At 39.4% G+C, this 14,492-nt stretch overlaps 1 protein-coding gene across 6 annotated transcripts in view; it reads left to right on the top strand.

Moving 5' to 3' along the window:
* Positions 1 to 14,492, top strand: part of NUP153 (nucleoporin 153) — a 102,640-nt gene that overhangs the window by 39,330 nt on the left and 48,818 nt on the right. For 4 of the 6 annotated variants that reach the window (XM_063665842.1, XM_063665843.1, XM_054490478.2 and 1 more), the window contains exons 3-9: positions 1,708 to 1,956; positions 2,116 to 2,255; positions 2,452 to 2,580; positions 8,896 to 9,012; positions 9,105 to 9,149; positions 9,417 to 9,470; positions 13,045 to 13,191. In XM_063665842.1, the coding sequence (XP_063521912.1) occupies positions 1,708 to 1,956; positions 2,116 to 2,255; positions 2,452 to 2,580; positions 8,896 to 9,012; positions 9,105 to 9,149; positions 9,417 to 9,470; positions 13,045 to 13,191 (881 nt within the window). The remainder of the gene's footprint in view (positions 1 to 1,707; positions 1,957 to 2,115; positions 2,256 to 2,451; positions 2,581 to 8,895; positions 9,013 to 9,104; positions 9,150 to 9,416; positions 9,471 to 13,044; positions 13,192 to 14,492) is intronic. The other 2 variants (XM_063665844.1, XM_054490479.2) reach the window with 1 other exon arrangement.

The following is a 14,492-nucleotide window of genomic DNA, read 5'->3' as shown; positions in this document are numbered from 1 at the left end:
CTAAATGTTTTAAGGTCTTTGTCTGCTACCTTTGGTTAAAGTTTCTAACACCCACTCTCCCCCACCCCCTACCCCCGTGCATTGATCACAGTTTTCTTTTTTCTATACATTGAGTTTTGACTGTATTGGCATTTTGAATGATAATGCGTAGAGACTCTTGGTTCTGTCATCTTCCTCTGAAGAGTGTTGGTTCTTGTTTTTAGCAGGCAGTTCAGTTAATGATAATTTTGAACTTTTGTAGATGTAGTTTTGTGCTGTGTTAATGTATATTTGTGGGAAGTCCAGGGTGTTTCCTAAGCCTCCCAATGTGGTGGGCCTTAGCCTCCAAGCTCTGTCTCCCCTGTGGCTTTTTAGGAGAGATCTATAGTAGTTCTTATTTTAGTTATATACTTATTCCTTACTTTTAAGGGCAAACCTTTTGGTATATCAGCTGAATGCCATTATTAATGAGATCTCTAAATTCTGGCAGCCCTAGACTTGAGAGTCCTCAGCATTGTTTTTTCCCCTAGCATGGTACACTGTCTAGTATCTCTGTTTTCTCAACTCCATAGCAGCTGCTGCGTAAGGCTTAGGTGGTCTTGATATAGGTATGTACAGCCTGTCTGCTCACTGGACACTCCCATGTGGATTTCTGGGAGACCCTCTCTGCACAGTTCCCTACTCTGCAGTGCTCTAAATTCTGATTTCTTCCCGCTCTGTTTTACTTGACTCTAGGTCTCTGTTCAAGGTCTGAAAATGTTCCTAGACAGACAGCTGGGTAATCGTAGGGCTCACCTTGTGAGTTTTTTGGTGCTGTTTTCCACTGAAAGCAGTAGCTTCATATTTTTTCTCCAGTCTTATAATTCTTTACGATAGGACTGGTCTGGTCCCACTTATTCCATTCTAACTGGAAGCCTCTTTTTGGGAACTTTAGAAACAATTCTAAAGTTTTTGAAAATGCCCCTGAAGACAAATTCTGAAAAATAATTTATTTTAATAATTTAATATTTTAAAAATGGGAAGATGGGGTGGAGTAACTTCAACAGGCATTAAATTTATTCTAAAGCATAATATTTAAAACATTTGGTACTCGTACAGAAGTATAAAGATACATCATTAGAGGAAGGGAGGAATAAAAACTCTCGGAATTTAGTATGGTTTAGTATGTGGTAACAGTGGCTTCTCAATCATTGAGGAAAGGATGGCTTATTTAAGAGATTGCCTTAGGTTATAAACAGGCTAACCATTTGGAAAACAGTGAAGCCAAATCCTTTCTTTACTCCTGCATCATAACTAATTTCAGATGGGAGTCAAGATTCGACATATTGGAATAAAAGCAACAGTATCAAAATATGGGTAAAACTTATTTTTTATGGTCTCAGAATGATAGGACTATAAGGCACAAGTTACTTTCTGTATTACAAAATACACCACCAAAAAAGTGAATGGGTTTAATCAACTGGCAAAAAATAGTTGTATTTCAGCTGTTGTATCATATCACATCACTCTTACTGGTTTAAAAAAATTAACTCTTATTTAAATTAATTTTAGTTAGTTGAAACTTTGTTTTGCCTAGGAGTATGTTATATTGGGCTTATTATGGGATGCCCCAGTGATTTGAATTGAAGCTATTATATACTGTAATGTGTTTTCTTGAAAGTAAAAACTATTTGTGGTAGTGTATTGCTTTAAGTTGTATATTCATAATATTAATGCTTTTCTTTTAAGAACCTTCAGCAGCTAGTACTGCTTCAAATTATCCAGATGTGTTAACAAGGCCTTCTCTTCATCGGAGCCATCTGAATTTTTCCATGTTGGAATCCCCTGCATTACACTGTCAGCCATCTACATCCTCGGCGTTCCCAGTTGGCAGTTCGGGATTTTCCCTTGTAAAGGAAATTAAAGATTCTACCTCTCAGCATGATGATGATAACATCTCAACTACCAGTGGTTTTTCTTCAAGAGCTTCTGATAAAGGTATTCTTGACATGTGGTAGTACATAATTTGGGTAGTAACATTAAATTTTATGTTTTTTTTTTTTTTTTATGACTTGGCTGTAATTTTTATTTTCTATTTATAAAAATCTAGGATCTTGTATTGGTGTTATTACTATGGATTATGTAATTTTGTTTCAGATATAACTGTTTCAAAGAACACTTCATTGCCACCTCTGTGGTCCCCAGAAGCTGAACGTTCTCACTCACTCTCACAGCACACTGCCACCAGCTCAAAAAAACCAGCATTCAACTTGTCTGCCTTTGGAACACTTTCCCCTGTGAGTACTAACTGGGTTGGATTTAATCACATTAGTTTTGAGTGTTTATTGCTTACAATTTTTTTTTTTTTTTTCTGAGACAAGAGTCCTTCGCTGTTGCCCAGGCTTGAGTGTGTAGCAGCACGATCTTAACTCACTGCAGCCTCCACCTCCTGGGTTCATATGGCTTATAATTTATCATTGTGTTTCTGTGCAGTCACTTGGGAATTCTTCAGTCCTTAAAACCAGTCAGCTTGGAGATTCTCCTTTTTATCCTGGAAAAACAACATACGGTGGGGCAGCAGCTGCTGTAAGACAGTCTAAATTAAGAAATACACCTTATCAGGTAGGTTTCAATAGAAGGGTTGATGACCTTTTTTTTTTCTTTCTTTCTTTTTTTTTTTTTTCACTTTAACTGGATAATAAATTACTTTGTGCTCAAAAAAATAGTTTTGATTTATTTTTTATTTTTCTTTTATTTATATTTTTTCAAGATGGAGTCTCGGCTCTGTCGCCCAGGCTGGAGTGCAGTGGCACAATCTCGGCCCACACTGCAACCTCCACCTCCTGGTTTCAAGTGATTCTCCTGCCTCAGCCTCCTGCTGGGAGTACAGGCACATGTCACCACGCCCAGCTAATTTTTTGTATTTTTAGTAGAGATGGGTTTCACTGTGTTGGCCAGGATGGTCTCGATCTCTTGACCTTGTGATCCGCCCACCTCGGCCTCCCAAAGTGTTAGGATTACAGGCGTGAGCCACCGCACCTGGCCAGTAGTTTTGATTTAATATTGTTCTTTGGGAAAACAACAGCTATAGGTTATATTTTTTTCATTTAGGGTATATAAACATTATTTGAGACCTAAGTGAATGTTTTATGTATTAGATATATGTGTGTATCTCAAGAAATGTGATTCTTTTTTTTAAATGAGGTATAAATTACACATACTAAAATTTACCATTGTTTTAGAGTATTTGAGCTTTAACAAAACATATTATTATGTATATAACCATTTCTACAATCAAATATTGATCAGACATTTTCATCACCCCTAAACGTTACCTTATGTATCTCTTGAGTGAACCGTTCCTCCTCCTACCACCCTCTGGCAACCACTGATCTGTTTTCTTTCTCTGTAGTTTTGGCCTTTCCAGAATGTCTCATACGTTTAGTCATATGTAACCTTTTGAGTCTGGCTTATTCTACTTAGCATAATGCATTTGAGATCCATCTGTTTTTGCATCTTTTGATAGTTCCTTTTTATTGCTGAGTAGTATGGTTAGTACAGTTGGTTTATTATTCACCAGTGAAAAGACGCTGAGTTGTTTCCAGTTTCTGGCAATTATGAATGAAGCTGCTATGAATGTTTTTTGTGAGCATTCATTTTCATCTCAGGTGAATACAGATACCTAGGAGTTGAATTGATGGGTCATATGGTAAGTATACAGTAAACTTTATAATAAACTGCCAAACTGTTTTCCAGAGTGGCTGGTACCAGGTTTCATTCTGACTGGTAATATAAGAGTTGCACTTATATCCTTGTCAGCGCTTGGTGGTGTCAGGTTTTTTGTTTGTTTTTGCTATTCTAGTAGACATGTAGTAGTAACCCCAACTTCTGATTTTAAGTTGTACTTCCATAATGACTAATGATGTTGAAGGTCTTTTCATGTGTTTATTTGGTGCTTATTTGCTATCAGTCTATCTTTTGGTGAAATATCTTCTTTGGTGAAGTGTCTGTTCAAATCTTCCACCCATTTAAAAATTGGGTTATTTTCTTATTAATAAATTTTGAGAGAGTTCATTTTTCAGGGTACAAATACTTTGTTATATGTTTTGCAAATATTTTCTCCCATTCTCTGGTGTATCTTAACAGTGTCCTTTGAAGAGCAGAAGTGGTTTTTTTTTTTTTCTCTGAGACAGGTCTTGTGCTGTCGCCCAGGCTTGAGTGCAGTGGCACGCCCTCCATCTCCTGGGTTCAAGCAGTTCTCTGCCTCAGCCTCCTGAGTAGCTGGGATTACAGGTGCCCGCCACCACACCTGGCTGATTTTTGTATTTTTAGTAGAGACGGAGTTTCTCATCATCTTAGCCAGGCTGGTCTCGAACTCTTGACCTCGTGATCCACCCGCCTTGGCCTCCCAAAGTGCTGGGATTACAGGCGTGAGCCACCGCGCCCGGCCAGAAGTTTTACTTTTGATGATATCTTTTGTGTGCGTGTGTGTGTGTATTCTTAATGGTTTCATGCTTTTGGTGTCATATCTGAGACATTTTTACTATTATAATCCCATGTCACAAAGATTTTGTCTTATGTTTTCTTCTACAAGTTTTATAGTTTTAGGTTTTAATTTATGTCTATGATTCATTTTGAGTAAATTTTTGTGTGTGGTATGAGGTATTGGTCAAGGTTCATTTTATTTTCTAAATTAAAAAGTTTTTTTAAAAAATTAAAGGTAGGAGTCTTACTATGTTGCTCAGGCTAATCCTGAACTCCTGGGCTCAAGCAGTCCTCCTGCCTCAGCCTCCCAAAGTGCTGAGATTACAGGTGTGCCTGGCCAAGGTTTTTTGTTTTTTGTTTTTTGTTTTTTTAACATATGGGTGTGCAGTTGTTCTAGTGTTATTTGTTAAAAAGACTGTTCTTTGTTTATTGAATAGCTTTTGCACTGTCTTTGTTTTGTGTTTTTGTTTTGAGACAGGGCCTTGCTCTGTCACATAGGTTGGAGTGCAGTGGCATGATCATGGCTCACTGCAACCAGAACCTCCTGGGCTCAAGTGATCCTCCCACTTTAGCCTCCTGAGTAGCTGGGACCACAGGCATGTGCCACCATTCCCAGCTAAATTTTTTTTTTGGTAGCGACAGGGTCTCACTAAGTTGCCTAGGCTGGTGTTGTACTCCTGGGCTCAAGCGATCCTCCTGTGTTGGCTTCCCAAAGTGTTCGGATTACAAGCATGAACCACCAGGCCTGGCCTGCACCTTTGTTGAAATCCAGTTCACATGACTTTATTTCTGGACTTCTGACCATCCCTCCCCCCCACCCACCAATTGATCTGTGTGTCTTTCCTTTTGCCAACTGCACTGTCTTGATTGCTGTAGGCTTCCGGTAGGTCTTAAAATTAGGTGATGTGAGTAGTCCAATTTTGTTCTTTTTCAAGCTTGTTTTGGCTTTTTTAGGTCCTTTGCTTTTCTATAAAAATCTAAAATTGGCTTGTTTCTACAGTCTGCTAGGATTTTGATTGGAATTGCTTTTTTTATTTTTGAGTTGGGATCTTGCTCTGTCGCCCAAGCTGAAGTGCTGTGGCATGATCTTGGTTCTCTGCAACCTCCACCTCCCAGGTTCACGCAATTTTCCTGCCCCAGCCTCCCAAGTAGCTGGGACTACAGGCACACACCACCATGCCCTGCTAATTTTTGTATTTTTAGTAGAGACAGGGTTTTACCATGTTGGCCAGGCTGGTCTTGAACTCCTGACCTCAGGTGATCCGCCCACCTTGGCCTCCCAAAAGTGGTGGTATTATAGGTATGAGCCAGCGTGCCCAGCCATGATTGAGATTGTATTTGAGTCTAAAGACCAATTTGGGGAGAATAGGCATCTTAACACAATTGAGTCTTCCAAACCATGAACATGGTATATCTTCCCATTTAGGTGGTTTATAAATTTTTTTCATCAGTGTTTTGTAGTGTTCAGCATACAGATCTTGAACATATTTTGTTAGACTTGTTTGTTAGACTTTTGTTATTTGGTATTAGTCAAGAATATGTAGCCTGAATAATTTTATCTTTTCAATGAATTGTTCATAATTTAAAATACGTTCTAGCAAAGAAGCTTCAGGCTCAGATAGCTTCCCTGGTGAATCCTACCAAACATTTAAGAAAGAAAGAATACCAATTCTACACAAACTCCTATGTATAGTAGGAGAGTAGGGAACACTTCCCAGTACCTTTTCTGAGGCCAACGTTAATTACCCCGAGACCAAAATCAGACAAAGACATTAGAAGACAGCAACAGACTATTATTTCTCATGAATTATAGACACAAACCTTCTCAACAAAAATATTTGTAAATGGAGTCCAACAAATTTAAAAAGGAAACTGCATCATGATCAAGTGGGGTTTATCCTGGGAAGGCAAGGTTGACTCAACATATGAAAATTAATGGGATTAGACCGGGTGTGGTGGCTCATGCCTGTAATCCCAGCACTTTGGAAGGCCTTAGATCACCTGAGGTCAGGAGTTTGAGACCAGCCTGGCCAACATGGTGAAAACCTGTCTCTACTAAAAATACAAAAATTAGCCAGGCATGGCAGCGTACGCTTGTAATCCCAACTACCTGAGAAGCTGAAGCAGGAGAATTGCTTGAATCCAGGAGGCGGAGGTTGCAGTGAGCTGAGATTGCGCTGCTGCACTCCATCCTGGGCAACAGACTGAGACTCTTGTCTAAAAAAAAAATAAAAAAATAAAAAATTAATGGGATTTACCATGTAAACAATCTAAAGAGTACTATATGAACATCTCTATAGATATATAAAATATTTTTTAAAAATCCAACATTTAGTCATGAAAAAAATTTTCGAACAAACCTAGGTATAGTTGAGATCCTTCTACCTGATAAAGTGCATTTACAAAAAAATCATCTGGCATCATACTTAATGGTATGAGGAAGCAAGCAAGGATGTTTGCTATCACTGCTATTGTTTAACATCATACTGCATGTGCTAGCCAGTGCAGTGGGCACAAAAATCAAGACATGTAGGTTGGAAAGGGTATTATTCCTGTAATATTTTTCCTATACACAGATAACATGCTTATCTACATAGAAAAATCCAAAGAAAATACAAAAAAAGCTACCACAACTAACAAGCGAGTTTAACAGGGTCACAGGATACAAGGTCAATATACAAAAGTCAGTTGTATTTATATACATATATTGGCAGCAGTGACTATGAAATGCCTATATTTGAAGATTTTTGTCTTGTTTTTAAATGTTGTACTTGCTTTCCTGATTATTCTCCCATATATAATTAACAGTAATTATGAGACTTATTTCTGAGTGTTGGTGGAGGACAGTATTCTGTTATTAACGAAGGGGTTAACAGAATGGTGTAAGTACGTAGAGAGCTTTTTCTAAAGCTTAAGCTAGTGTGTAGTACTCTTTAATTTTTTTTTTTTTTTGGAGACAGAGTCTTGCTGTGTTGCCCAGGCTGGAGTAGAGTGGTGCAGTCTCGGCTCACCACAACCTCCGCCTCCTGGGTTCAAAGCAGTTCTCCTGCCTCAGCCTCTCGAGTAGCTGGGACTACAGGCACACACTGCCATGCCCGGCTAATTTTTTGTATTTTAATACAGATGGGGTTTCACTGTGTTGCCCAGGCTGGTCTTGACCTCCTGAGCTCAGGCAATCCGCCCTCCTCACACCTCCCAAAGTGCTGAGATTACAGGCGTGAGCCACTGCGCCTGGCAGATATTTCGCCCGGCAAATTTTTTTTTTTACAGTCAAAATAGGCTGGACACGGTGACTCATGCCTGTAATCCTAGAACTTTGGGAGGCCAAGATGGAAGGATCACTTGAGTCCAGGAGTTTGAGGCTGCAGTGAGCTATGATTATGCCACAACACTTCAGCCTGGGTAGCAGGGCGACACCCTGTCTCAAAAAGGCCAGGCGCAGTGGCTCACGCCTGTAATCCCAGCACTTTGGGAGGCTGAGGCGGGCAGATCACGAGGACAGGAGATCAACACCATCCTGGCTAACACAGTGAAACCCCGTCTCTACTAAAAATACAAAAAATTAGCTGGGCACGGTGGCGGGCGCCTGTAGTCCCAGCTATTCAGGGGACTGAGGCAGGAGAATGGCATGAACCTGGGAGGCGGAGCTTGCAGTGAGCCAAGATCGCGCCACTGCACTCTGGCCTGGGTGACAGTGCGAGACTCCATCTCAAAGAAAAAAATAAATAAATAAAAAAAATAAGGAAAAAAAGAAAAAAATAGTTAAAATAGTTCAGCATGTTAGTAGAAGTTAAAATAATGTAAGCCTGTGAGTCATAGAATAGTCTTAAGTGTAGGATGTGTGCTTACTTTGTCTCTTATTGCTAGTTTTGAGTCCTATAGCTTTTTTTTTTTTTTTTTTGAGACCAAGTCTCGCTCTGTTGCCCAGGCTGGAGTGCAGTGGCACAATCTCAGCCCACTGCAACCTTCACCTCCTGGGTTTAGGCCATTCTTCTGCCTCAACCTCCTGAGTAGTAGGGATTGCAGGCGCCTACCAGCACATCCAGCTAATTTTTGTATTTTTAGTAGAGACGGGGTTTCACCATGTTGGCCAGGCTGGTCTTGAACTACTGACCTCAGGTGATCCACCCACGTCAGCCTCCCGAAGTGCTGGGATTACAGACAGGAGCCACCGTGCCCGGCCCATACTTTTCTTTAGAATGGTGCATGCTGTCTTATCATTCTTTTGTTATTGTAAAGGTAATTTCTCAATCAGAGAATTGGATTTCCAGTAAAGGCATGAAGAAAAAAATTGAACTTTTAATGATACCACCCAAAGATAAATTGGTGTTGTTAACACATTAAATCCTGTTTTACTTTGGACATCCATTCTATCTTGTAAATATTTTCACTGCATGAACTATGTGCTTTAGATTTTATGTTGCAACAAATAATATAGGGTTTACTTTACAGGCACCAGTTAGAAGACAAATGAAAGCTAAGCAACTCAGTGCACAGTCTTACGGTGTGACCAGTTCAACAGCTCGGCGAATATTGCAGTCTTTAGAGAAGATGTCAAGCCCTTTAGCGGTAAATTTTTAAAATCACGATTAATACAGGAGTGTAACAAAACTTGATATTATTGAAAAATCTTAATTTTGTTATTTTTTCAACATTAACAGGATGCAAAAAGAATTCCATCCATTGTTTCTTCTCCTCTGAATTCTGTAAGTTGAGATTTAAACCTTTTTAAAAAATATTGTTCATACAAAAATTAGCTGGGTGTGGCGGTGCACGCCTATAGTCCCAGCTACTTGGGAGGCTGAGGCAGGAGAATCACTTGAACTTGGGAGGCAGAGGTTGCAGTGAGTCAAGATCGCGCCACTGCACTCCAGCCTGGGCGACAGAGTGAGACTCCGTCTCAAAAAAAAAAAAAAAAAAGGTATTTTTCATAACTCCTCATCTATTCTAATAGTATTTTTTTTTTTTTTCAGTCTCTTGATAGGAGTGGGATAGGTACCGCAGATTTTCAGGCCAAAAGAGAAAAGGTAAAACTTCTTTACCATTTAGTTATTTAAACTGTCTGCAATTTTGTTGTGTTTAAAGTTCACAAGTATATAAATTGGATTTAGTTTAGACATTAGGGAACATGTTTGAAAAATAATATTCTTTTTTTTTTTTGAGTCTTAGTCTCGCTCTGTCATCCAGACTGGTGTGCAGTGGCGCCATCTTGGCTCACTGCAACCTGTGGCTCCCAGGTTCAAGCGATTCTCGTGCCCCAGCCTCCCTAGTAACTGAGATTACAGGCATGCGCCATCATGCCCTGCTAATTTTTGTATTTTTAGTAGAGATAGGGTTTTACCATTTTGGCTAGACTGGTCTCAAACTCCTGAGCTCAGGTGATCTGCCTGCCGTGGCCTCCCAAAGTGCTGGGACTAAGGTGTGAGCCACTGTGCCTGACCCTGAAAAATAGTATTCTTCTACTTGGACATTTTACTCTCTTCTGCAGGCCTCAGGACAATATTGTATATGTAGTAGATACTCATCCAATTTTTTTTGGGGCTATTCAGCATTTCCGTCTTCAGGATCTTGACAGACTTTATGGCTTACCGTTACCTTTTGATAAATAAAAATAGGAGTGATAGGCCAGGTGCGGTGGCTTACGCCTATAATCCTAGCACTTTGGGAGGCCAGGCCAGTGGATCACTTGAGGTGAGGAGTTCAAAACCAGCCTGGACAACATTGTGAAACTCTGTCTCTACTAAATACAAAAAAAATTAGCCAGGTGTGGTGGTGCGCACCTGTAATCTCAGCTGCTCCGGAGGCTGAGGCAGGAGAATCACTTGAACCCGGGAGGCGGAGGGTGCAGCGAGCCGAGGTCACGCCACTGCACTCCAGCCTGGGAGACAAAGTGAGACTCTATCTCAAAAAAAAAAAAAAAAAAAAGTTCAGTAAACGAAAGTCCTCATTGCACATCATCATCTGTATACTTTCCTCATTAACCAAAATTTTGTGAAATCTATTGTGTGTAGTAGAATTTCAATTAGGCAGATCTCTCATCAGCCAAACAAAATACTGTTTCAAGATAGTGGAACTGATAAAGTTGATCATTATATCTTGCTGCCCTTTTAATATATCTTGTTTGCTTAAAATTAACTTTGGAGGTTACTGTGGGAAAAAAATACAGTGTTTGATAGTTTGGGTTAAAGAGGTATCTTTTGTTAGTTTATTTATAGCTGGTTAAGCATCCTTCAGGGAAAGCAGACTGTTGGATTTTTCTTTCTTTTCTTTTTGAGGCAGCGTCTCGCTCTGTCACCCAGGCTGGAGTGTGCAGTGGCGTAGTCTCGGCTCACTGCAACCTCCACCTCCAGGGCTCAAGCAATTCTCCTGCCTCAGCCTCCCAGGTAGCTGGGACCACAGGTGCCTGTCACCATGCCTGGCCGATTTTTTGTATTTTTAGTAGAGATGGGGTTTCACTGTATTAGCCAGGGTAGTCTTGATCTCTTGACCTCGTGATCCTCCTGCCTTGGCCTCCCAAAGTGCTGGGATTACAGGCGTGAGCCACCATGCCTGGCCTGGATTTTTCTTTGGAAATCATTTCTTACCAAGTTCCTCAAAAGTAATTATTTAAATTATAATTTTATGAATTAATTGCAATGACTAAGATATTGATAAATTATTATCTGTAATGAAATTCTGATGCAAAGAAAGCTAATATTGAACTTCTTATTGGAAGAGTGTTGCTTCTCAATTTTTAGAATTACCTAGACATTTGTAATTAGGCAAGAAGGAATCTAGTAGTAGTTTCTATGGTGGGATTAATTTAAGCTACTAGCTTTTCTCAACCCCTCATTTATATCAGGTTATTTTATAATAAGAGGTGAAATTTTAAAATTATGTCATAATGTAATGTAAGTTCTTATCAATAACAGTTTTACTAATGGTTGAGTATCGTATCCATAAAAGTTTATTAATGGGTGCTAAGAAATAAAAAGCCAGAATACGGTATCATAGCTCATGTTTCACAGATGTTATCAGAACAGTCTACAAAATAGACTCTCTTATTGAGTTGTATGTAAGGTCACATTTGTGAAGAGGTTTTAGGGAAGAGTTAGTAACCATACAGAGGCTTTGCCCTGGAAACCAGTGTTGTTCACAGCTGCTGCTGAATGAAAGGACCTTATTCATAGGATTACAGTCTTCGGACAGAGTTAGAAGCTTTTGGCTTTACAGTGGTTTTATACCAACAGGATTCTTACTATGTTTCAGTTTAGCAGAGGACTGTTGTTAACAAAACACTTGGTGTACTTATATAATAAATTGAGTTCGTTTTACAGTTTGGAAGTCTTAACAGTGATTTACCATTTAGGCTTACATTGTAAGATTTTTTGTTTGGTTTGGTATTTAAATAACAATGGGGGAAATAACTTGGAGAGGGATTTGGTCACATTTTTGGGAGTTAAAATATTTTCATAGCTAGTTTTTTTGTTTGTTTTGGGAGACTGACTCTTGCTCTGTCTTCCAGGCTGGAGTGCGGTAGCACAATCTCAGCCCAATGAAAGCTCTGCCTCTGGGTTCAAATGATTCTCCTGCCTCAGCCTCCTGAATAGCCAGGATTACAGGCGCATGCCACCACGCCTGGCTAATTTTTACATTTTTAGTAGAGACGTTTTCACCATGTTGGCCAGGCTGGTCTCGAACTCCTGACCTCAAATGATCCACTTGCCTCAGCTTCCCACATTGCTGGGATTACAGGCATGAGCCACCACGCCTGGCCCATAGCTAGTTTTAAAATACCTTATTTGCAGCTCAAAAATTATGGACAGTAATTCAGGGAAAATGTGACAGAAGTACATTTTAGTTCATGCATTTAAAATTCACTCTGGGCCAGGCGCAGTGGTTCATGCCTGTAATCCCAGCACTCTTTGAGAGGCTGAGGCGGAAGGATTGCTTGAGCCCAGAAGTTTGAGATCAGCCTGGGCAACACAGCAAGACCTAGTCTCCATTAAAAAAAAAAAAGCCAGGCGAGGTGCCTCATGTCTGTAATCTCAGCACTTTGGGAGGTTGAGGCAGGCAGATTGCTTGAGCCCAGGAGTTCGAGACCAGCCTAAGCAACATGGCGAGACCCTGTCTCTACAAAAAAATACCAAAAAAATTAGCCAGCTGTGGTGGTGCACGCCTGTCTACACAGGAGGCTGTGGTGGGAGGATCACCCAGGTCTCACCTACAGTGAGCCGTGGTCTGGATGACAGAGCAGGAGTCCGTCTCTTAAAAAAAAAAACAACTCTGTAAAAGCTTTGATCTGTAGTGCTGTTTTGAATATAGTTCCATTTTGTATGCATACATGTGTGTGAAAAGTCATTAAGTCTGGAATGAAATATAGTGTATCCATGAAGCCATTTTAGAATTATATGTGTGTATATTTATGTACATATGTATATGAATAGATACATACCTTAGGTTCCATTATTATCAGTTTTTCCTCTTATTTGTTTGTATCTACTGTATATTTCTCTAGGAAATACTCATGGTCTTTAGGTCACATTAGCTGTTGTCAAAATTTAGATATGAATCATTGATTTATATGAAAATAAATGTCTTTGATTTCTGTTTACCTGTAAGGTGGATTCTCAGTATCCTCCTGTTCAGAGACTTATGACCCCAAAGCCAGTTTCCATAGCAACAAATCGAAGTGTTTATTTTAAACCATCTCTGACTCCTTCTGGTGAATTCAGGAAGACTAATCAAAGAATAGATAAAAAGTACAGTGTGAGTATATGTATATTTCTACCAGTCTTTGAATATTGATTAGAATAAGTAAGACTAAATAATGTAAAATATAACTACCAGTGTATTCTAGCAACTGTATAATGCATAAAGGTTGTGAATTAGTGATGATTATGAATTGGTATGCTTTTAAAATCGCTGTCACCTTGATCAAATCTTTTTTTTTTTTTTTTTCTTTGAGACGGAGTCTCACTTTGTCGCCAGGGGTGGAGTGCAATGGCATGTTCTCAGCTCACTGCAACCTCTGCCTCCCGGGTTCAAGTGATTCTCCTGCTTCAGCCCCGCGAGTAGCTGGGACTACAGGCATGTGCCACCTCACCCAGCTAAGTTTTGTATTTTTAGTAGAGACAGGGTTTCACTATGTTGGCCAGGCTGGTCTCGAACTCCTGACCTCAAGTGACCCACCTGCCTTGGCCTCCCAAAGTACTGAGATTACAGATGTGAGCCACCGCGCCTGGCCACTACCTTGGTCAGATCTTAAGTTAGTGTTGACTAGTAAACTCTAGCATATACTCATTGTTTAGGTTAAATAATTTTGCTGGATTTGCTTTATCTGTTTCTTTTGTGTGGTGGTGTTGAACTATCTGAAAATAAATTTCAGACATTATCTTTTGAACCCTAAGTACTTTGATATGCATCTCCTAAGTACTTTGTCCTGTATTATCCCATCTAAGAAAATTAATTCTGATTCCTTAAAATTACCTAATATCCAGTTCATATTGAAATGTTTTTCATAATTGCTTTTTTGAACCAGGACTCGAGCAAGGTTCAGATACTGCTTTTGGTTTTGTTTTTCCAGACCTCAAACCCTCACCCTGGCCACCTTGGTTTCTGTTTCTTGAGATAATTCACATATCGTACAATTCTCTTATTTAAAGTTTTCAATTCAGTGGTTTTAGCATGTTTGGAAAACACTTTATAAATAAAGTGGTGTCTGTGAGTTGTTCAACTGTTAAGCCATCATAGTGGTAAATTTTAGAACATTTGTATTACCATCTCTCCCACCCTTTGAAAATCTCATACCCATACCCGTCAGTAGCCACTTAGCATAATGTTTTCAAGGTTCATTCACGTTGTAGTATGTATCAGTACTTCATTTTTTCCCTTTTTATGGCTGAATAATATTTCATTGTAAGGATATACTAGATTTTGTAGATATTTCATTGTATGGATATACTAGATTTTGTTTTATCCATTAATCAGTTGAAGGACATTGGGGTTGTTTTTACTTTTTGGCTGTAATGAATAATGCTCCTGTCAACATTTATGTATAAGTGTTTTTT

This window comes from Pongo pygmaeus, chromosome 5 (assembly GCF_028885625.2).
Source record: "Pongo pygmaeus isolate AG05252 chromosome 5, NHGRI_mPonPyg2-v2.0_pri, whole genome shotgun sequence".
Taxonomy (NCBI): domain Eukaryota; kingdom Metazoa; phylum Chordata; class Mammalia; order Primates; family Hominidae; genus Pongo; species Pongo pygmaeus.
This window is presented reverse-complemented; position numbering and strand designations above follow the sequence as displayed.